General features: G+C 34.3%; 1 protein-coding gene across 1 annotated transcript; it reads left to right on the top strand.

Moving 5' to 3' along the window:
• The first annotated feature begins 10,990 nt into the window (after positions 1–10,990).
• On the top strand, positions 10,991–19,746 carry BRX (DZC (Disease resistance/zinc finger/chromosome condensation-like region) domain containing protein). The gene is made up of 8 exons (XM_086459822.1): positions 10,991–11,378; positions 11,534–11,595; positions 11,815–11,934; positions 12,536–12,667; positions 15,744–16,159; positions 17,222–17,351; positions 18,085–18,455; positions 19,408–19,746. Exons 4-8 carry the CDS (start codon positions 12,557–12,559, stop codon positions 19,484–19,486), a joined length of 1,107 nt encoding a protein of 368 aa, XP_086315948.1. The 5' UTR covers positions 10,991–11,378; positions 11,534–11,595; positions 11,815–11,934; positions 12,536–12,556; the 3' UTR covers positions 19,487–19,746.
• Positions 19,747–23,980: the final 4,234 nt, after the last annotated feature.

Genomic DNA, 23,980 nt, shown 5'->3' with positions numbered 1-23,980 from the left:
GTTTGGCAATCCAGCTCAACCGGACACCAATACTAGGGGTGTCAATGGGTCGGTTCTAGTTTGGTTCCTAAGGAACTTAGAACCATAACCATTAATATTAATTCGGTTCGGGTCCGATTTCAAAATAAATGGAATTAGAACCGGAACCACCAAAAATCACAAGTACCCATTAGTTCCCATTCTAAGAATCGAATGAGAAAAAACGTATTTCAAATCATTATAACAAAAAATTTCCTTCAAAAAATTAACATATTATTAACAAAATTATTAACTTAGTTATAATTTGTTATATTAAAAATAAAAATTATTGACTTTTTTCAAAAGTAAATGATTTATCTTTGTTAAAAATAGTAAATTTTTAAAAGAATAACTCATTTTAAGTTTCAATCGATAATTTATACGAAAAATTAAAGAATTGTATATAACATGCATTTATTTTGAAATAAAAAATACTTTAAATCTTCTATAGTATGAAAATAAATGACAAAATAAATCGGTTCCGGGTACTCACGATTCGATTCCAATTCTTATCTGTTCAATTCTATTTTAAACCCAACTCTAATCGACTCCAATAAAAAGGGATCTAGAATCGAGATTTTCGATTCCAGTTAAATGGGTACCCATTGACACCGCGACCCAATATATAATAATGTAGAGTCATGTAAGAGTGACCTCAATGATAGATACCTTGGCATGGTGGTGTGTGCATGTCCATAAATTTATTTTACTCGTATCTCGAAAAAAATACATTTATAGGCATGCGCATGCCACAATGTCAAGATGTCCCCAGTGTGCCCTCCATTGAGATCACTCTAGCATTAATCAATAAAATATATACATATTTTTATACTAATTAATTTTTATATTTATTTTTAAAGAATCTTTTAGTTGTTTCTTGTTTAAGATTTAAAATTTTCATTTTACCAAAATTTGGATTGTTCAATGAGTCCAACACATTCAAAACTACCTAAATCGGACTGACCCGAGTTTAGAAGCTCAAGCTTGGATGAATGAGTTTAGTCTCAATATTTGGATTAAGTTGAGCTTAGGTTGAGGATTTTGTCACTTGTGTTGAGCCTGGGTTTAACCCCAACCCACCTAGGTTGCAGCCCTACTCTTCATCAAATAGATGGTCGATATTTCATCCAAGAAAAAAAAATGTATCTCTACAAAAAATTGTAATAGTCCCTAGAAATGTGTTTCTAAAGTGACTTAAAATAACATTCGAAGTAACAATATGGATGATGGGCATATAAAATCGTAGATGCTTTTCTCGAGATACAAGTTTTTCACATTCAAGAAAATCTAAGGTTCTTTGCACACACAATGCTACTTCAAGTTATTTCGAGTCACTATAAGACTCAATTCTTAATCATGGTTATTTGTAAAAGGAAAATGTTGATGTAACATTGAAATTGACATCGTTTCACACATTGTTGACATGGATCTGTCCACAGAATATATGCTTTTCATCGAGATACAAGTGAGAAGAAAAAAAGAAATCAAAATGGAGTCTAATTTACATGAATGGGCTGATTCAGGTACGGTTCTTAAAGGAATTGGAATAATTAAAATCTTATTGGTTCTTGGTCCGATTCTAAAATTAACAGAATCAAATCATACAAAATTTCCGCCTTAAAATGATTTTGATTCTTGTTTTCTGGATGATTTTTATTGATTTTGGTTCCAAGAGATCCAATTCTAATTAATTTCAATAAAAAAATGATCCAAAATAGGGTTATCAATGGATGAGATTAGACCCAAAATTCAATTTGTTTCAATCTAATAACTTTGGGTATGGATCGATGATTTAGATTCCAATAGATGTTCGATCTAATATCGTATTAGATCATGTCCCGATTCAATAAAATGTTAGAAATTATATTATATATTTATTTAAATATATAAAGTTTATTTAGATATTGTACATCAAGTCGGGCTTGGTAGGAATCGGATCCGATCCCATTCTTATTGGACCGGGGGATCTAATTGAAATCTAATAAAACCTAATCCTTATCGGATTGGTGCAAAATCGAACCTATCCAATCCAAAACTGGATCCATTGACAGACCTTATCCGGAATAGGGATTTTCAGGTTTTTGGTTTGGTTAAATGGATACCATTAACACCCCTACACCTGGGGAAATTTTTATTTCTCCTCGAATAAAAGATGGATTTTTTAATTTTTAGTTGAAGAAGTTCTCAGTTTTCAACTTCTCCATTCTCATCCACTAGCATGATTTCTAGAACCGGATTTTGGATCGGATCGGCACATGCCCATCTAATCCGGTTTGGATTTTCGGAGTCAATCAATCCCAAAAGGCTCAACCTACAGTCGAGGCTCACCAATGGGCTGAAACTTGGGCGGGCTGGCCCGAGCTCAACCTAATTAATGGGCAAGCTTGGTCAGAGTTATATAGAACATGAGTTGAGCCAGGGTTAGAATAACGCACCCCGACCTAAATTTGAGCTAATAAGGTTCGAGCAACCCAGCTCAACCCCGAACCTGACTATATACTAATTAAATATACATATTTTTATATTAATTATATTTTAAATTATCTTTTAGTTGTTTCTTGTTTAAGATATAATTTTTTTTTTACCAAATTAGACTTGTTTAACGAACCTAATCCATAAAAAACTACTTAAATCAGGCTAACCCGAAGCTCAACCCGAGTTTAGAAGCTCAGGTTTGGGCTAATGATGGTTGATATGTAAGAGATTTCCAAGAAAAAAAATGTATCTTTAGAAAAAACTGTACTAATCCCTAGAAGGTTGGTACTGATGGCTAAGAAATTGTGTTTTTCCTTGATCATCTCTAGAAAATCTGTGATTTTTTCCTTTTATCTCAACCTCATAGTGAGGCTAGAAAAACCCTTATATCATCTGCAAGTATGGAATTCTTAAGAAAAATTCTAAAGTGACTTAAAATAAGATTCTAAGTAGCACTGCTTGTGGATGAAGTGCGGAGAAAATCATAGATGTTTTTTCTCGAGATACAAGTCTTTCACACTTGAGAAAATCAAAGGTTCTTTGCACACACAATGCTACTTCAAGTGTTATTTTGAGTCACTGGCTTGAACCCATTTTTGGCCCGAGACAAAATGGAGTCTAATGGATATGAATGGGCTGATTCAGGTACGGTTCGTAAAGAAATTGGAACCATTAAAATATTATTGGTTCTTGTTCCGATTCTAAAATTAATAGAATCAAAATGTCAAAATTTTCCTCCTTAAATGATTTTGATTCTTGTTTTCGAGTTTATTTCTATTGACTTTGGTTCTCGATTGATTTGGTTCCAAGATACCATATTTTAATTGGTTCCAATAAAAAATGATTCAGAATACGGTTGTCAATGGATCAAATCTGACCCGGAATTCAATTTGTTCCTATCAAATAACTTTGGGTCTGGATTGATGATTTAGATTCCGATAAGGGTCTGATCTGATATCTCATTGGATCACATTTGACTATGTCCCTATCTGATAAGGATGATAGCCAATAAAATGTTAGAAATTATATTATATATTTATTTAAATATCCAAAGTTTACTTAGATTTTGTACATCAAGTCGGACTTGGTAGGATCCGGACCCGATCCCATTCTTATTGGACTGGGGGATCTGTTCCGGATCTTAATATTGAGATCCGATAAAAAACTGATCCTTATCGGATTGGTACAAAACAAAACCAATCCTATCCAAAACCGGATCCATTGACAAACCTTATCCGGAATAGGGATTTTCAGGTTTTTGGATTGGTTAAATGGATACCATTAACACCCCTACACATTGGTGATGGGACGTATCACCATAGCCCTATTGATTCCATTTGACTCGTTCAAGTCAAATCGGTAGCATTTGAGTTCTAAAATTACGTCAACTGTACTAGCTTGCATAAAGGTACTTAAGGCCCACTATAATTATGATCCAATAAACCCAATCCAATACAGTAATGGGCTGGTTTTGTATCCATTCCAAATCTTATAAAATTGGTCCCAGATTGGCTCCGAACCCGATTCATTGGCTGTCCTACCACTTGTCATGTGTACATCAAAGACTTGTAATCTGGACCGTTTGATCATTTTGATTTTGACAATCAGACCTTATGATGAGGTTGGTAGATCAGTATCAGTAACTATCTAGTTTTATTTTAATTTTAAAATTAATGAAAGGTGGTTTATATATTTGAAATAATATCGTGTTTTCAAATTCATCACATATTCCTTGACCTTGGTGTTCTTTAAGAGGCTAATGGAAAATACCTAAATGGCATCATCATTCTCCTTTAGCAAAAAACCATTGTTTTTTCTCCCCAGATTCCATGGTCTTTAAACTCTAGAATAAATATTTTTACCATAGTTTCCAATCTTAAGATTCTATCTCCTTTAACCTTTTTTTCATTAACACGATAGATTTTTTTCTCGAGAAGTAGATAGTAAATTTTCGGATAGAAAAATTAAGTGTTTCCTGCAAAAGGTTGAATAACTAAAGACAATTTATCTTATAGGTTGAAGAGTTTGAAGATGAATGATTTTAAGAGAAAAGTTCAAGAAGTTTTTTTTTTCTTTTTTTTTTTTTTAACTACAGTTTGAGGATGAGGGCATTTAGGTCATTTTATCCTGGGAAATGACATCAGTTTGTAAACACAGGGGTATTTCAGATATTATCAAAACATGGTGGGGTATGTCTAAATTACCATTTAAGTTGTTCATTTGGTTAAAAGAGGTTAAATGCCCTACTACGAGGCAAGTACATAAAGAATCTAGACTTACTTGAATCTTAGACAAGTATCTCTTGCACTTTTTGCAAGGACTATCTTCAAGAAACATGAACGATTCTTCTGTCTCATAGATTCTTTTAATTCAAATTAAAAAACAAAAAAAAAGTCTTTTTTTTTTTTTTATTAAAAAGGTTAATTTTACTAAAATTAATTTCCACCATTAGAACATTAAAAATCACATTTCTTGCTATGAAATCACTAAATTACAATAAATGCAACAAAAAAAAAAAAACAATTTTCTTAATTGTAATTCATCTCATTCATCAATGATTATTTCCAATAAGGATCCGATTTGATAACCTATCTGATCGATTTTGTATTAATAGTGCTCTAATCAGATAAAATGTGAGAAAGTATGTGAATAATATTATAAATTTTGTTCAAATATATGAAGTTTATTTATATTTTTGTCTATCAAATCGAATTTTATCCATCCCCAAAACAGATTCGGATCATTGACATGGTTTTTTTTTATCGGGTTGGGTGGAGTGGGTTAATGGGCCAAAACACACCCAATTGAGAACCATAATAGAACCGGCAATGCCGTAAGAAACACTGCAAAAGTGGAGTCTTAATTATGCAAGTCTGGTAAGAAAGTGAAAGAGGACAAAATACCATTTAACCAAGAGAAAGTAAAAATATAATAAGATGCATCCACATAAAGCTACATCTAACATTGTGAAAGAGACATTTAGTAGAGATGGATGGATGTTGGACCCACCTCAGGTGTTTGGTTCTCTTTTATATATATTTGTATAAAATATTTCAAATGAGAAAAATAACCAAAAGAAGCATAATCAAAGTAATCAAACCTTGGAAACAGAGAAAAGGCTTAGGGATTGAGATCTACTCTTGAAACAAGGATGATGATGATTTTATCTTCTTTAAATTATGTCACATTATTTGACAAAGAACCTTCTTAGTATCTAAACAGAGAGAGAGAGATGATGGTGATGATTGGTCCCACATAAAACATGTTCTAAAGTTGCATAAATTTGTTAAGACATCAAAGTCTTACTATTCATAGGTGGATTGATTGATACTAGGGTCTATAAATGAATCGTGTCAAAATCAAAATTCGATCCGATCCAATAACGAAATATGATGATTGAAGATTTGGGTTTCGATAAGGATTTGATCAGATAAAATTCTAATGTGATAATCTATTGGATCAGTTCTGGATCAATCATGTCTCCTAATCCAATATAAAATGTAAGAAAGTATATTAATTAAATTGTATATTTTGTTTAAATATATGAATTTTATTTATATTTTTATACCAATTTAATTTAGATCGATTCAAACCTGACCCATTGACAGTCTTAACTGACAATTTAATTTAGTTCGATTGGTGATATTTAATTATTGGAGTTCAAGAAATCTCCTATCAAGCATTCCTACAAATGAATATCACTCATGATCATGGTTTTAAAACTCGTTTTGATGTTTTATCTCATCTGTGATCAAGATTGAGTTATCTCGTTGAATAATATGAGAAAAATGAATGTGGGTTTTAAATCTCGTAAAATACATTGACTTGTCCATCGGTCTCATTATTGGACAATATCGAAACGTTTCGGACGATATGTCTCGACAGAGTTTTGAAACCATGCTCTTGGTCTGGGCGAAATTATATTAAACAATGGGACCCAAAAGAATATGCCACATGGCATGAAGTGTCCGGACAGCAATGTCCAAAGCTTTAAGACAAAGGGGAATTTTGAATTTGCTTGCAATAAAAACAACTAAAGAAATGGACTTTTGTTTTTTTTATGGGTCTAAAGAAATAGACTTTGACTATGCCTTTCTTGGCTTAGAAGATCTTTGAGAAGCTCTTTAGGGAAAGCTTAACCATCCTGATTATGACACGTGTAAGACATATGTTAGTGATTAAAAATAATAGAGAGAGAAAGATAGATAGAGAGAGATGATTTATCAAAGAAACAAGGCTCAGATGAATTGTCCTGCCATTCCAAGCGATGCTTTAAGACAGGCAACAAGGGAATAAAGCTAAGGACAATGGTATCTAAAGTTAAAGCTCTCTCTCTCTCTCTCTTCCTTCACACATCACAAAAGCAGCCACACCGTAACCCATACCCCTCTGTGACCGGCACCATAACCGGTATCATTTCTCTGCAAAACACTGCTCTTAAGAGAGACAGTTGTACGGTTTGTCACCGGTCCTATCTGGTGACCCGTCAACCATGTCCCCGTACCCGTACTAATCTGACCCACGCTTAAGTGTTGCTCCGACCAAGACTTGCTACAGAATCTTTATATACTTTGACGATATTCAAAGTCTTCCCCTAACTTTGTTACTGTGCTCTTGATCAAGATGTTTCACTTAAATCTCAACCATTATTATTCCTCGTGATGGTTAAACTCATTTGAACGTCCATCCAAAGATTTGAACGTTATAATAAGATCATTTTATGTATCAACGGATTGAAATGGTGAAAGTGGAAATGAAGAACAAACTTTCAACGGGAGAAGATTAATGAATCAAAAATAAGGATTCATTTTGGCAATCTCCTTGAGATAAGGCTTTGATGACGATGATGATGATGATAGAAGGCCAATAACAGCTGCAATGAATGTATAAACCCAAAATTTCAAAGACAATCAATGGTTATGATAATATATTTGAACTAATTTTTCACTTATTGAGTAGATGAAAATATTGTATCGAAGTTGGAATTGTTGACTAATGGATCTGAGTTCCACTATGTTTACAGTATCTGTATTGTATTATCAAATATACCTAATAGAATTGATTAGTTTTAGAATTAAAATTTAAAGTAATTAGAATTAACCCCAAGGGGTTGGCTCAATGGAAATTGCAAATTCAATAAGTGGCGAGAGTACGTAGGTTGTGTGTTCAATCCCCAGTATGAGCAATGGCTCCTTGAGATCACCCGCGAGAGCGTACCCTCACTTATTTGTGTGTGTGATGTGTGGGTGTTGCACATGCCCAAGGGAGAGACCCATATGCCTGTGGTCCAATCCTTGACTCACTTGATCCTACTAGTTGGACACAAGTTCAAATACCCCCCTTAAACAACAACAAAAAATGACCTTCATATTTGATTATGAGTTGCATAAGATATAGTCATATTAAAAACTAAACTGGTGAGACACATAATTAAATGGTGGGGGAGGGGGGTTAATATAAATAACATGAGCAAGCGTCGTGAGTTCTAAAATTCTACTTATCAAAATCATTTTTATCACCAATTCCTAATGCTTGCTTCTCTCATTGGTTGCCAAGAACACTCTTAATGCACTAGAATGATTAAAGTAATAATAATTTTGACGAAGTATAAGGGTAATTTTAACTAGAATTATGTATCTTTACATTTATTTATTTAACATTTATATGTTTTTATTTTGACTACTGCTTGTAATGGATGGTGTTTCTACTCGTATCATTCTCATAGATGTCAACACATGTCAATTTCAAAGTTTCGTGCATAGTTTTACCACATATTGCTACATGTTACCAAGATATCAACTCCAAGTGTGTCATGGGTAGATCTCCTACATAGTGCCCTAAGTACATAGTCTTCATGGAATGATCAAATTGGGTCTTACACGAGGAATTCTAAGCACACAAGGTAAGCGATCACCTAGGTAAGTAATGTCAAGTGATGTGCATAGGATCTTTAATTTTCAAACAAGACGACACATGACTTCCCACCCAAGGTAGAAGAAGCTATCTACAACGATTATATGTAAACTGATTTGAACCTCGAAGTCAAATTGCAAATCCCCTCCAGAGTTAACCATGGGCCGATCAAAGATATTAATCAAAATCATCACGCATCTCGAAATGTTGGAAGAGCTTTTACTCCTACAAAAAGAATGGGGTGCATCAACCTGTAAACTACTTTTGTGACTAATTCAAATGTTTGACTATTTTAATTTATAAGCCAAACATTTAAAATCGTAAATATTATAATTATAAATTACAATACAACCCTACATACATATATATAAAGTCTCTTCCATGATACAGGCCCTGCCAGAGTCATAAATGGCCATTTACCAAAAACATAATGGTACACAAAGAGAAGCCTATTCGAATTAGAGAGAGTGGGGCCCCTAATTTGATTAGATCACTACGAAAGAATGACTGTGACCGTCCGATCCTTATTTGACTCTTTTATTCGTGTGGGGCCAACTTAGTGTGACAAACAAGATGGAGACAGCAGACTGTAGTTTGGGACTATTGTTGGCTGTGGTCCTAGTAATGTGTGAGAAGGACTAGTTGGTGGTTGTTAAAATCAAAAGCCAATTATGTCCGGTGTTTCCTCCCCTGCGTTCTCAAAATGATCATATATCCTTGACCTCGGTCTTCTATGAGGGACTAGTAAAATGACCTAAACACCCTCATTTTCAATATTTAAACAATAATGTCACAAGAGGTTAATACAAGGTGTTGAATTGGTTAAAATAGGGAAATTAAAAACATAGAGAAAGACTATGAAATATTCATATCAAGTGCCAACACACCCTTCATTTTATTTGGAAAATGATAATATTATTTTTAAAATTCAAATTTTTTTCGACATGGAAGCAATTATTTTAAATTATTAAAATACCTCCTATTGTTCATTACTTAGCATCACTTTTTAAGAAGGGTATTTTTATAATTAAATATATAATTCATCTATTTGAAATTAAAATAAATAGTGAATTGGAATTTTTGTTTATCCCCCTCCCCCTCCAAGAATAAATTAAGGGTATGTTTAAAAACATGGAAAATCAATTTCCATGAAATTGATTTTAATATCCATGGGATGGGGTAGAAAATCAAAGTCTTCTTGTTTGATTACTTTTAGAAAATACAAGGGAAGAAAAACAAAAGGGTGAAGAAGGAAGAAATAGAAAGGAAGTGGGGAGAGAGTAGAGGTGGGGTGAAGGGAGGAGAAAGAGAAGAAAAGGGGAAGGAGAAGGTGGTGATGAAAGAAGAATAAGAAGAGAAGGAAACAAAAATAGGACTACCAACAACGGCGACAACGATTGTGGTAGTCGTCAACATGAAAGATGGTGTCGGTGTCAGTGGTGGTGGTGGTGGTGGGGAAGAAGGAAAATGAAATGATAGAAATTATGATATTAATTTTGAGGGTGGTTTTCATTTTTTTTTCATACATATAAGTGAGAAAATGAAATTGAGCATATGCTAGATTTTCGGTAAAGGGAGAATATTTATTTTCTTTGGAAAAAATGCAATCAAACACATGAAAAATATAATTTTCGATTAATTTTCATTTTCATGCACAATCAAACAAACCTAAGCTTAAGAAGATTACAATCTTCCATAGGGAAGCCCTCTAGCACTTTGTTACCCAATTCATTACTACTAGTTTGAACCACGAACAGACACGAAGTGAACCCATTCTTGATATGGTTCATACTAGATTCATAAAATCAAGTGAACAACAAACCCACCTAATTTTGGTTGGGTTCGATGAAACCAAAGCATTGCGTTCAGCGACAAAATAATTCGAATTGGTTCGGTGAACCAAATCAATTGTTATATTTTTGTTCATTGTTCATATTTAAAATTTGACTTATTTTATTAATTTATTTTTATTTAATTCAAAACTTTTTAACATTATAATTGTACTTATAACTTGTATACTTGAATTATATATATGTACAAGTAAATCAAACTAGCGAACCTATGTAAGAAACCAAAGCTAATCAAGAAATGAATTATCAATACTTATCCCCTACGAATAGAGTTCGTTCTAGATTGACGAACCAAGAACTCGATTTTGAATAGAGTGAACCGACGAACTAGGTAACATAGCTCTGGCATCATCCCTTACCAATGTTTAACAAGATTTTAGAGAGGGTAGAAAAAAAAAAAAAAAAGGAATTTCTATCTCAATGTTCGAATTGGCAAAATCAACCTAATTGTTTTAACCAAAGAGGTTGAAGTTTTAACCAAGGATATTCAAGTCATTCAATGGTAGTCTTAGACCAAGGTCAAGGTTGCATTCATCAATTTCAAAAAACACAGGGGTATCTGAAATATTCACTAAAACATGGAGGGGGCAGGTCTAAATAATCCAACTATTGTCTTACTCTTATAAGTCCCACGCTATCTCAAAGACGGTTAACGGTCTTGAACGACACCATTTCCGTTAATTAACGGCGTTCCGTCCTTCACTATATAAATACCAGAGATGCAGCAAATCAAATGTGTTTAATCTCATCCTCCATTTTTAGTCTTAAACGTAAAAACCGGAGCTAACACAGCTAACGCTTTCCATTTTTGAACTTTCAGAAAATCTCCAAAACCCCCCAAATTCAGCTGAAATTGCTGGAATCGCTTCTCCTATGAAGATTTTTCCTCTAAATTTAGTAGAGAAAAGATATCTCTAAATCTTCTAGAGATTTCGCCCCTCTCGCCCCCTCTTTTTGAAGATTTAGGTTTTCATTTTGTTCTTCTATAGAGTTGAAACAGAAAAAAAATATATATATTCATTTTTACATGGGACATTGAAGAATTTGCTTGATCGAGAGTCTACAATCGAGCGATTTAAGCTGGATTCAGAGCCAATCTCTGTGAAAAAAGGATCGATTAAGGTAAAAAGCTGTAAAAGCGAAGAAATCAGCTCCTCTGCTTTCTTCTACAGAGAGGTTTTGAAATCAGTAGAGATCAAGAAGATTTCAAATCGTTCTGTCTCTTATCTTGTTTAATCTGACTGATAAGCAATTTCTACTTTTATCTATTTTTTCAGTGATTATCTCACTCGCGATTCGATTGAGGTTGAAATCCAGCCTTTTTTTTTTCTTCTCTTTGGTACGTTGTTCTTCATTCTCAAATCTTAACCTATCTGGAAAATTCTATTTAACGTCCTATCAATTGATTTTTCTTCCCGTTCTTTGCAATAAAGTCCTCATCGAAAGTCTCTTTAAATGCTTATTTGATCGCTTGGAGATCTGAAAATCAAACTAGAGAGAGAGAGAGAGGAGGAGAAGATGTCCATTTTAATCGATCATCAGTGATGCTTTAATGCAGATTTGTTCGTTTTGAGTAAAGAAGCTTTGTGCTCTGAAGATCTGTTTTTGCCTGGTAAGAGAAGAAGACCACCAGTCAACAAAAGAAGTAACGAACAGTTCGTCTAGTCATCTCACACAGGTTAGTAACAGTAACTATTAAGATGAACACCGAAATCAACCATCAAAAGATCAATGGATGCTTCTTCTGTCTGTCATTTTATCAAACGCTTTGTCGCCATTTGCACTCTACGGACAGAGAGATTCCAAAACCACCATCAATCAAAGAATTATTTTGATGTCTCTTTGTATCTCTTCTCTCGTCTCTGGCGGTCCATGGTGAACCATTGATTCATGTTCTCGAGCTTTGGATATTCTTCAAGATCTTCATTTGTGATCTCGAGGAAATCCAATGGCCTAAAATGTGGGAGGACAGCTTATCCTATTTTATCATTTTATAGTGTTTGTCAGAAACTTCGGCTAAACGGATCTTATATTTTATTCGGATCGCAAATTAAAAGTACACGCACCAGAGAAGAAGAAGTGCCAACTTTCAAAAATTCCCGCATTTTCCTCAATTATTTGATTTATTTTTCATAAATCATATTCCGAATCTGCCCCTCAATGTTTTTCATCAGAGATGGTGGCGTATTTGCAATTCTCTACAATTTTTGAGGGCGAAATTTTAAATTCTATTTTTGGTTTATCTTGAGTTTCTTCTTTTTTAAACTCTATTTTTGCAGGAAAATACAAAGGGAGAGAAGATGCTGACATGCATAGCGTGCTCAAAGCAATTGGTGGAGGACGAACAAGGGGAAGAAGGCACGCGTGGCACTCCAAGTACGAAAGAAGCCGTCAAAAGTCTGACGTCGCAGGTTCGAATCCTCTCCTCTCTCTCTTCTGTAACTCTGTTGTTCTTCTGCGCTCTCCCCACATACACACTCTCTCTATGTCTAGGCTTTCCTTTTTCAGTCTCTTTCATTCTTTGGTTTCTTCTCTCCTCGTAACAACAAACAAAAAAACAACACTCAGTTTCAATCTCTGTGACTCGGAAGGGGACCACAAAACCCGGTTTTTTTTTTCTTTCAACTTTATAAAGCAACAAATATTTATTAATTAATCTCTAATAATTGGGCCCTTTTATCAGTTGATGATAAACCCCATTTGGACCACTATATTGAGTTGGAATGAAGAATCCTGTAATTTCAGGGATATTGTTGCAACTCCCACTCCAAGTATCTTTTCGGCTACGTGGCAGTCTTTTTGGTCACACTGTTCCATGAATATTTGATCAGTTAGAATCAGCGCACATTTTTGGTTGATTTTATGAGGTTCATGGCACAGTCATCCAATCAAACAGTTACAAGACCCTTTCTTATTATAATATCATAAAATTCTGATCTAACACATCACCATCATCTTTTACATCATTAAGATCTAATTGAATAAGAGCTTATAAACACTAACTTCCTATCTATAACATCTTGCAATCAGCTTTAATGAAGGCTGCATTAATTTCGAAATTTATAACAAAGGTGGATTGGTTGGTTTCACATTATTGGTCTGTTCACGACACCAATACACATTAGATTTTAGCATGCTTTGGGTAATTTCTTAAAGAAGCTACTATTTAGGCTTTTCGGAAAGGTGAAGGTTTTAGGTATAAAAAGACTAAAAGAGATTGATTGGATGTGAAACAACCAGCCTTGGCCACCCTTTGTAGCAAAGACCAATGGAGGAATTGTATTTTGTTTGAACATATCTAGTTGGCCTCTTAAATCCCTTGGACACTTTAGTTTGGGGGCATATGTCATAAAATATGCCTACATTAATTTTCAATTTTTTTTTAAAGTTAAGAGTCACTTCCTCTTGTCTTTTAGATGATGATGGGCCTCCAATACTTACATTTGATTTACATGGTAAAAGTGAAACTAGTTTAAAATCAAAATAGTGTATGTTACCCTTGTGAATAAATTGACTCTATTTCTTTCTTAGAATATTTTTTTTTTAATTATTCCATTATGATATTTTCTTCAAGTATTCTAGATTTCTAGGGATGATGCTAAATGTATATGCAAATCATAATGTCAATTACATTTTTTGATTTTTTAAATTTCATAGATAAGGTGAGATTTCATCTTGGTTGACAAATCCTGTCAAATTGTTATCATTATCAGTATCATACACGTTCAATTTATAATCACTTAATACATATTTCAAGGTGACACGTGTATATTTCAAATATTTTTTTCTATATATTTATTATTATATCTTATCCATATCTTTTGAGGGAATGGTTTTTATTTTTTATTTTTTTTAAATAAATATTTTAGGATTGAACTTAAAGAATATGTTAGTTATACTTAAGATTGTCATTTATCTATTCAAAGCATGTTTTCTAGGTATTGAGATAGATTAAAGGTTATGAGGGTATTTTCGTCAATTTAGCAAAAGGTCACCTCTATTCCCGCCAAGTCATTTCAGGAATTAGCGTAAAGGCATTTGGAAATTATATTATAAAGATATACAAGCAGATCAAGGGCCCTTTTTTATGTTTGAATAAGAATAAGATGTGAATCTTTAGAAAAGACAAGAAACGTGTCGAGAGACAAGCCAAGTGCTTTGGCTGGGCCCACCTTGGAATTCTTGTCTTCCCCACTACATACACTTTCGAACACTCAGTGAATTGACATTTATGGGAAGTAGGTGAAAATACTTGCAAGGGTACTTATCTTAGAGATTTTTTTTCAACACCCTAACTAAATGGTTTAATTAGTAAAACATCCTTATTTTTATATTTATAAGAGAAGATTCTTAGCAAAATTATAGAATAATGATTTTCTGACATGAAAATTTTCACTCGGTTGATGCGGCAACTGTACCAAATCGTAAATCTTTTTTCTTGTGTATCCCGAAGAAAAAGATCTATGATTCTATCTGATACACTTGCCACGTTGACTGATTGAAAATTTTTGGGTCAAACAATCACAACTCAAAATTATAAGATAGGATTTCCTCTCGAGTTGTGATAAAATTAGGCTTTAAAACTGATACAGTCTATATGTGGATGATGTGGCAAGTGCACATTCTTTTTCTTCGGGATACACAAAGAAAAGATCTATGGTTGTCTACTTTCATTGAAAAATTAGTTGTTTTTTTTTTATGGTCAAACAGACTTGCTTTATTTAATACAGCTTTTGAATGGTTTCAACCTCACAAAAGACAAAAGAAATTGCGTATCTACCTTGGGTGTTTTTTTTGCTTTATATTAACCAACAAAATCTCTACTCAAAAAAAAAAATGTTAATCTGATTAGCTACATTATTCTTTAGACTTTTATGTCTTGAAATTATGTTTGAGCGTCTCATTAAAAGTACGATTGAGATGAGAAAAATATTGATTTTCTAGAGATCAGGTCTTGTTTTCTAACGATCAATGCTGATTTTTCTTACATGTATCTTCCCATCCCATTCGTTTATTTTTCTCCTGTCAAGTCATGTAGACCCGACATCTAAAACTGCTTATCATTGTTGTTGCCAACTATCTTCTTCAAACATGTTGTTGGCACCCCAACTCTTACTTATTACATTTTAATTTCTTAAATTATTTTTCACATCCCAATTAAAGATTAAAATACAACACTTTTATTCAAACAATCTCAATGGTTATTTACAATTATGATTAGGTTCATATAAAATCTTAAACCCACAAAATAGAAATCTAGCAAAAACATAAAATAAAAACAATGAGATCTTCCATTGTCATCCTAACTTTTATTTATTCTCAATCATTTACTTATTTTCTTTATTTTTAATTAGGTTGTCTCGTCTAATTCCTGAATGATCACAACCGTCGAGCCAACCTTGATTTTATGTTCAACCCTTTCTATTGGATGGCTGAGATCATCTCTTTGTTTGATCAAACCTTTGTTTTTAATTATCATACATGCAGATCAAAGACATGGCATTGAAATTCTCTGGTGCTTATAAGCAATGCAAGCCTTGCACAGGCTCAAGCAGCTACAACAAGAAAGGCCAGCGACCTTACACAGACTTTGACACAGTCTCTGAAGGGGTCAATTACCCTTACTTAGTAGGTGGAAGCTCGAGTTCAACCCCTGCATGGGACTTCCCAAGCGTGAATAGGGACCACCACACGGCCTCGGGATCCGACTCAAGGTTCAGAGGAATATTGATGGGGGACCGAACACCAGGAGGTTTAGAATCTGTCTCTGCAAGGTCTTGTGACGTAGTTCTTGAGGAGGATGATGAACCCAAGGAATGGATGGCTCAGGTTGAGCCAGGTGTTCACATCACTTTTGTGTCTCTTCCTCAAGGAGGAAATGATCTCAAGAGAATTCGCTTCAGGTAACATTTTACTAATAATTATCCATGTTTCCATATCAAACCTCTTTAGAAGATGAATTCTACCATACAATTGGGCATCTATGAAACAAATCTTATTAGGATTGGCCTTTAAAAATCAGATTAGTTTTTGTGGCCAAAGAGTGGACACAAATGACGTGCCACGTGGGAGTAAAAGGCATAAAGAGTTGGGTAGTTGGCCGGATTCACCCTTGTTAAAGAGAAACACCTTCTTTACTTAGCAAGATTAAGGGTGTTGAGCTCAAATTGGTTACCAAATTTGCAATCCAACACCACAGCCCTCTAAATTCCTTTGAACAACTCAGATAAAAAAAATTAAAATAATAATAATTAAGGTCTGATCAAAGGTCTTGAAAATGGGCGGCTACTCAACACCCACCAAATTCTCAAACTTTAAAATTTAATTTTATGGTTAAAATAACTTTTTTTAAGTTTTATTTTTCTAAAGTTCATCAAATTTTGCCCTCTACATCCTTAGTAAGATTTGAAATTTTACTGAATTAATAAGGCTAGACTTACTCCTTGTTAAATTGCCAAACCAATTGTTTCAGGTTTCCTGACTATCCCATGTGCACCCACTAGGCTCAAGTGCATGGGACCAACCATTTGATGGGTGGGACCTTAGGGATTTCAACTATCAAAATCTTGGTTGATTAGATAACAATAATTATCTGATTATAATTATTTCTAACCTTAGAAAATCATATACATCATGTGGTTGTAGTTATCAGGAGATATTGGCTTACACATGGGAATACAGGCATGGGGAGGGTGGGACATCTTTCTGGCCTCTCAATATCTTCTGATAATTAAGACAATAATGAGCATTTAGTACAACTTTAAAGATATTTGTGCATATGTCTTTAGATTTGGTATAAGAAACTCTGGTACTTTGATAAATTAAGATCTCAATGACAACTGAGAACCTCAGATAGGTGTAAATATATTTGGGGATTGGTTAAAAGCTCCAGTTCTCTTTGATAACTGAGAAAAACAAATTGAAATTGAACACAAATCTGACAAGTTATTTTGGTTAATTTGAAGCCGAGAGATGTTCAATAAATGGCAAGCACAGCGATGGTGGGGTGAAAACTATGATCGAATAATGGAGCTCTACAATGTTCAGAGATTCAGTAGGCAAGCTCTTCATACTCCCCCGAGGTCTGAAGACGAGGTAATATGGCTCACATTTAATAGCTACTCTGTTTTGTAATTTCAATTTGTCAATTGATGAGATAGTTTTGTTGAAGTTAGACCATATCCACTAGATATCAGTGTTTGGGTTGCATGGACTGTGAGATAAACTTCAAATCTTCTAAAAGGCACATTTTTAAGGCGTTTATCATTGATAATAATATAATATAGTTACAAATCAAATTCTCCCCATCTGGTATTAGGGTTTTCCATGACCAAAAAACAGATAAAAACACACCCTAACCTGTTCTAAAACTTGTATCAGCTATTGAAGACAGTCTATTGTGCTTACGAACAGGCCTCCTTAGAACCAAAACTGTGCCTTTATACTTAAATCTATCGAAAAAAGAATAGAGTGAACCTCCTTCTCGATAATATGGAGCATCGAATCAAAGAAACTTCCTGTCAAATGCAACTGTCAATGAGCCGAGGCGACTCAATTTATACTCATACGAAGACCAATGAGGGGTTTGAGTCTCTAGTTGGTAAAATATTTTGGTGTCTGGTGTACCTTGAGTACATCTTTGTCTAATGTAGTTTATAAGATTATAGGATCACAGGTTGTAGGGAGTATTGTCTTCATCATACTGTAGTTTTTTTTTTCTTCCTTTCTCTACCTCAATTCACACATCTAAACAGTCCAATTTAAATGTAAGATTAGGATCACAAATAAATCTTTTGGTTACTAAAATGTGTCTACACTTAAATTGCAGAGAGATTCCTCCTACTCCAGGATTGGATCTGCTCGGGAAAGTCCCGTAACCCCACCAATGAACAAAGAATGGACACCGAGGAACTGTTACAGACCTTCGGGGAGTAAAGGATATTTCCCTTCTGACCCTATGGAACATGGAGGCCAACACTACGGTGCGGGTCCTAGTGTTCATGGTACGGGTGTCAAAGGGGAGGCATCTTCTATGGAGGCATCAAGGACAACAACCTCATCTAGAGACGAAGCCTCGATTTCTATTAGTAATGCTAGCGACCTGGAGACAGAGTGGGTGGAGCAAGATGAGCCTGGAGTCTACATCACTATCCGACAATTGCAAGATGGCACCAGGGAGCTTCGGCGTGTTAGATTCAGGTAATGAAAAGTCATGCTTCCTGCTTTATTCTTACTGCTTCGCACCCAAAATCTTTTCACTAGATGTTAATAGTGCCATATTAATTTTGTTTTACAAAATCGATTAATAAAACTATATTAACACACCAAAACAGTTTTTCAAATGAAATAATAATAATAATAAAAAGAAGAGAAGAAGCGATTGCGATGACAATCCAACAGTAGCCAACTTTTGATTTCCTCCTTTGTCACTCTCATAACAAGTCTGTCCCCCCTTTAGAGCTTGAAGAGCTTTTCTTGCTTAGAAAGCCAAGCCAAAGGGCTTGTTGTAGAAGAAAAAAACATGAATAGTTTTGCACAGCCCAAACATCCTATATAATTTCATTGTTTGTTGTGATAAAAAAAGTTGGTTTGGCAATATAAGATCTCTTCTATAAACCAGTTGCTGTTATAGCTGTTTATATGAAATATCAGCTATTGATTTGCAGTTGTAAAACATTATAATGACTATAGTTGTTCTGTGTCAACCATACCCTTACACCTTACACCCCCAAGGGGGTAAGGGTAACATTCTTGACATGGTCCCACAAGGGTATCAGATCCAGATCTGAAGTTACTGGTTCAGAATGGATTGGATTTTGGGTCTGATCCAATCCATTGACTACCCCAATGCTGCCCATGGCTACCCCCAACAATTTACATTTAGAACCAGGATCCAGAATGGTGGCCCGTTCCAATAGAACGGTGCTTATGTAGTGTGTTTTGGAAGGCGTTTTAAGACACATAGGGCTCCCCCTAACTAAAGCCGTTTTTCTGTATGGTGCCCTGCCCAATGTGTGTTCTCCAATAAACACATTTTACGTAGACACCTTAATTTTTTAGCTCACTAATGACTTAATCAGGAGTATTAAATTGATGGATCATACCTTGAAATATTATTCTGATGAATGACTTTTAACTGTCTGATTCACAGTCGAGAAAGGTTTGGGGAAGTGCATGCGAAGCTGTGGTGGGAAGAGAACAGGGAAAGAATACAAGCACAATACCTCTAAAAAAGAAATCAATTTTCACAAAACTCTAATTTATTTAGTTGGGAAAAATATTACAACACAGGAATCATTTTTAAAAATTATCTTTGCAGATGGATCTTTCATTACTTGAAAGGAAGAAATGAGCTTGTTTGTTTTTTTTTTTTTTAATTTCTTTATTTTTCATTGTTGTTATAATTATGGCTTCCACCATTTTGTAGAATTTATTTTTGTGGGGGACTTGGTTTTAATATGTTTACTTGGCCTTTACCGTCTTTGCTTCAATTTCTTTTAAAATTACCGAACCAGTCAAATTATATATGTAGGGTCACGAACGGTAGGCAACATACTAGACAACAAAAATCAGTCTATTCCAAACATTTTTGCTCATATAAGACAAAACATGTTGAAGTTTTATGTGTCTATGGATCCTGACTCATATATATATATATATATATATATATATATAAAAGCAGTTATATGTGCAATTTCAGGATTAATCATTTTGGGGAAAAGTATAACTACAAAATTGGGTATATGGCCTTTTTTGTAAATATTAAAAATACATGGTTGATTCAGTAATTTCAGCAAAATGCATATCCACTTCTGTTTTTTTTATTTATAATAGTGCCATTAATGTTCCCTGTATGTATGTTATTTTCTTTTTTAAAGAAAGAAGAAAATATAGAAGGGAGGGATTGAGAAGATCTGTCTTAATCTCATTGGAGAGGAGAGAATGACTGACTTGTCAGTTATTTATAAGGTGTTGCATTGTCGATGGAGTAGTCTTTGTCAAATATTGGGCCATGTTTCATTGTCCGCGGAGTAGTCTACGTCAATAGTGACTGATGAGTTATCTCATATATAGAGAGAGAGAGAGAGAGATAAAAGGTGGGCATCGAGATTCAAGAAAATGAATTTGGAGAACAGCCCATTATTCTAGGGAGGATGTCTCCCTGACGAGGGGATACCAATAAATAGATGTCTCAGTATTATTGTTAGTAGAATCTGACCATCAATTTAGTAAAAAAAAAGTAGCTCAATACGTTTTAGTTCTACGAAGAGGACACAATGACTGAGCCCATTTTCAAATTTTATAGCCCAACGCAAAGCAGTTGATTCCATTAAAAATCAGTCGAATTGATGAGAGCAATAGGTGAGGAATTTTAATACTCAGATTTATGCTTTTGATCCCATAGAGATTCGTTTTAAGGGATGGTGTGGCAGATTTTTCATTTAGACTTCGAAATGATGCAGTATTAGATCATGAGACTTGAAAAGTCTAACACAAAATTAAAATTATGGGGAAAGATGTTGGAAAGTGTATATTTAAGAGGAATGCATATTAAAAATTAGGGTGATTTAGACATACCCTCTATGTTTTAAAACAGATAACCTTCATCCCTTGACTTCAGTCTTTTAAGTATATTAAGGGAAAAAGACTCAAATACCTTCATTTTAATCTCTAACCAAGAATTCAAAACTTTTTTTTCTCCAAGTCAGTTGTCTTTGACCTCTTTGGATAAAGTTTTTAACCCTCATCATCTATATTAAGATTGCATCTACTTCAAGTCTTCAATATTTAAATCTCAAAACAAGATATTATTTTTGAAGAAATATAAAGTAATGAAATTTTGGATAGAAAAATTTAGGATGTTTTATAAAAAGAGGCAAGATAGAAAATGATTGATGGAAATAAGATTGAATAGATTAAAGTTATCTTAGAGGTTGAAGAGTTTGGATATGATTAGTTTTGGAGAAGAAAAATCTAGATTTTTAACTAGAGATTATAAAGATAAAAGGGCATTTGAATCTTTTCCCTTTAGTCTATTTAGAAGACCGAGATCAAGGGATTAATGTCACCAGTTTCAAAATAAAAATATAGGAGGCTATCTCTAATATTCAAGGAAACATAGGGGGTATGTCTAAATCATCCTAAAAATTATTTGAAGTGGGATGGAGTTAGGATTTTGCTCACGTGGGACAACCAAGAGTAGAAAATTTTTGTGGGGACAACTAGGAGTGAAAAAAAATAAGAGTGGAATTTTTTTTATGAGGATAATAATGGCAGATTTTTTGTTGTCCACCACTAAAATCTGTTGCAATAGCCACTAATCAATAGACTTTGAAAACTCTTGTGGGGGCAAGTGCCCCCACTGTCAATCCGCCCCTGATTCGAAGCAAGTGTTTTTATTGTCCCAAGTCTATTATATTTAAGGATAGAAGATCAAGGAAGATGATTTCCATACAAAATTAAAGTTGAATAGTTTAAAAAGTACAAAAGCAACAAAAATCAACATTGAGGTGTTTATTTAATAATCAACTGGCCCCGATGTAAAATATTTCCTTTAAAGGATGTTTATTCAAGAGCATCGTGCTAATAAATTGAACCTATGAAAAATAGAGACGTGATGAATGAATAACAATACAAATATGGGTAAAATTAGAAACGAACACAATCGATAAAATACAATAACTCCAACTAGTGATGAACTTGGTGAGAGTTAGCGGAGATGGATTAAGTGCATTCAAGAAATACCAATTACATCCCAATCAAAAGAAATTCTCAAGTTGAAGATCCTAAAACAAGCAAAAGAAAAACATAAAAGAACATGATCAAAGATAGTGAAATTATATACAAACACACTTTCAATATCATAGTAACGTAGCGAAAACTTGTGAATCAATAGATTTAAAAGAAATTAAGAGATTTTTGTTTTTAAAGGTCAATTGGGTTAAGGCAGATCCAGACTAGCCAAGAAAAGACAATCTCTTTTATCCTGGGAGAGAAGTGAAACAAGGTGAGGCGAAGATCCACAAACGATCTCCAAACAGTCCATAGAAGGTAGAGAGGACGTAAGGAAGTCAGCCACCTTGTTAGCTTCTCTGAAGACATGTAAGAAACTAACTACATTGAATCTGGCCAAGAGGCTCTTGATCGACAAAACCAAGTGGAGGACGTACCAAGGGGAGCTCCATTTAGGATATTAACCATAATGGAGTTTGATTGAACTAAGATTCTAGAGCAGCCTTTGGATCTAGCAAACTTTAATCCAAGAAGAATACCTTGCAACTCGTGGTAGATAATCGATTTCGGGTCTTCACACCCAGCTAAGGCAACCACAACCTCACCATCTTAATCTCGTATGACAGCCTTATAACCTCCTCTAGTTTTGCATACAAACCATCTATGTTAAGAGCTTACACTCTCTAATTTGATTTCAACTAAGAGAAGAAAATACTAGGCTTGTGAACAAAGCATGCAAGAAAGATCTATTATAGTTGGAGTCCTCAATCTCATTTAAGGTGTCCTCAAATTTAATCTGAACATCTTCAACAATTTTTTGAATTACTTGTTCTGAACCTTTGAATCTATCTTGGTCGATCCTATTGCATCTTTCCCTCCACATGTGGCATATAAATTCACAAAAGGCCACCTTCTTAATTGTTTAGATGGGAAAACCTCCATTAAAGTTTGTGGAAGCCTACTCAACCTCGTCAACCCACTCCCAAATAGCTCTATTCACCACGTACTTCTTGAGAATTTCTGTTTATACCCATCTCACGAAATGGTAGTCTCTACGAATGAGGTTGGTGTCCTCTTCATGGGCTTTACAAAGCTAGCAAGTCGCATCAATTCTTAAGCCCATGACTTGAGTTTCTTCAAGGTTTTCAATCTACCTTTAAGGGCAAGTCATCCTATGAAACTATGTCTAGGAATGTTGTTGTTGTCCCAAACCATGTGCAACCAAGCAGGATAGCAAGAGCGAAGAGTTAAATATTTCACCGTTGAACTAACCGAGTATAAGCCATCTACATTCCCCTTCTAAATCGCTCAATTCGGACATCCAAAAAGAATGGGAGTTTGACTAAGGAGAGGAAAAATATCAAACAAAGGGGATTCCCTACTTGTAGGAATGCTCCAATTACCATTTATGATGATGGCTAAGACCATTGTTTTAGGACCAACTCTCTAATCGTGGGCTAGTTCTACAGGAAAATCAGTATTTAAGATCCCTGATGGGTGCTAGGGGTCATCCCACAAAGATGTAGATCTTCCATTGCCTATCAAGTGCAAGGTGTTGTCTGAGGCTAACTTCCTAGCTTTAAGAATTTTCCTCAAGTTCCATGACGCTTCTCTTGAAATATTGAAAGTCCAAAAAATTTGTTTTCGACAAGTTGGTGTTTTACCCATTTATTCTAGAGGGTGTACCAAGCAAATCTAGAGATTACAATCGAGTTCCAGGCAGAGATGCTCGCTAATACAAGGCCTCCTTCTTTGAGAAATTTACAAATATCTTCCTAACTAACTGAGCTATTGCTCCTTTGATTATTTGGACCAAACCTAAGAAATTAAGAGATGGCGTTCAATAGAACACACAAAATCAATTTGATTTAATAAATTCAAGAGAGATTTAACAGGCAGACCTATCTGTTGCAATTTGATTACAAAAACTCTCTTACTTTACCAAGTTTGTTACTTGAGCAAACTTTACTTTATGAATGATGCTAACATGA

Source organism: Akebia trifoliata, chromosome 11, assembly GCF_017979445.1.
Source record: "Akebia trifoliata isolate Shusen 1 chromosome 11, ASM1797944v1, whole genome shotgun sequence".
Classification (NCBI taxonomy): domain Eukaryota; kingdom Viridiplantae; phylum Streptophyta; class Magnoliopsida; order Ranunculales; family Lardizabalaceae; genus Akebia; species Akebia trifoliata.
The sequence above is the reverse complement of the archived record's forward strand: the minus strand, read 5'-3'. Positions and strand labels throughout refer to the sequence as shown.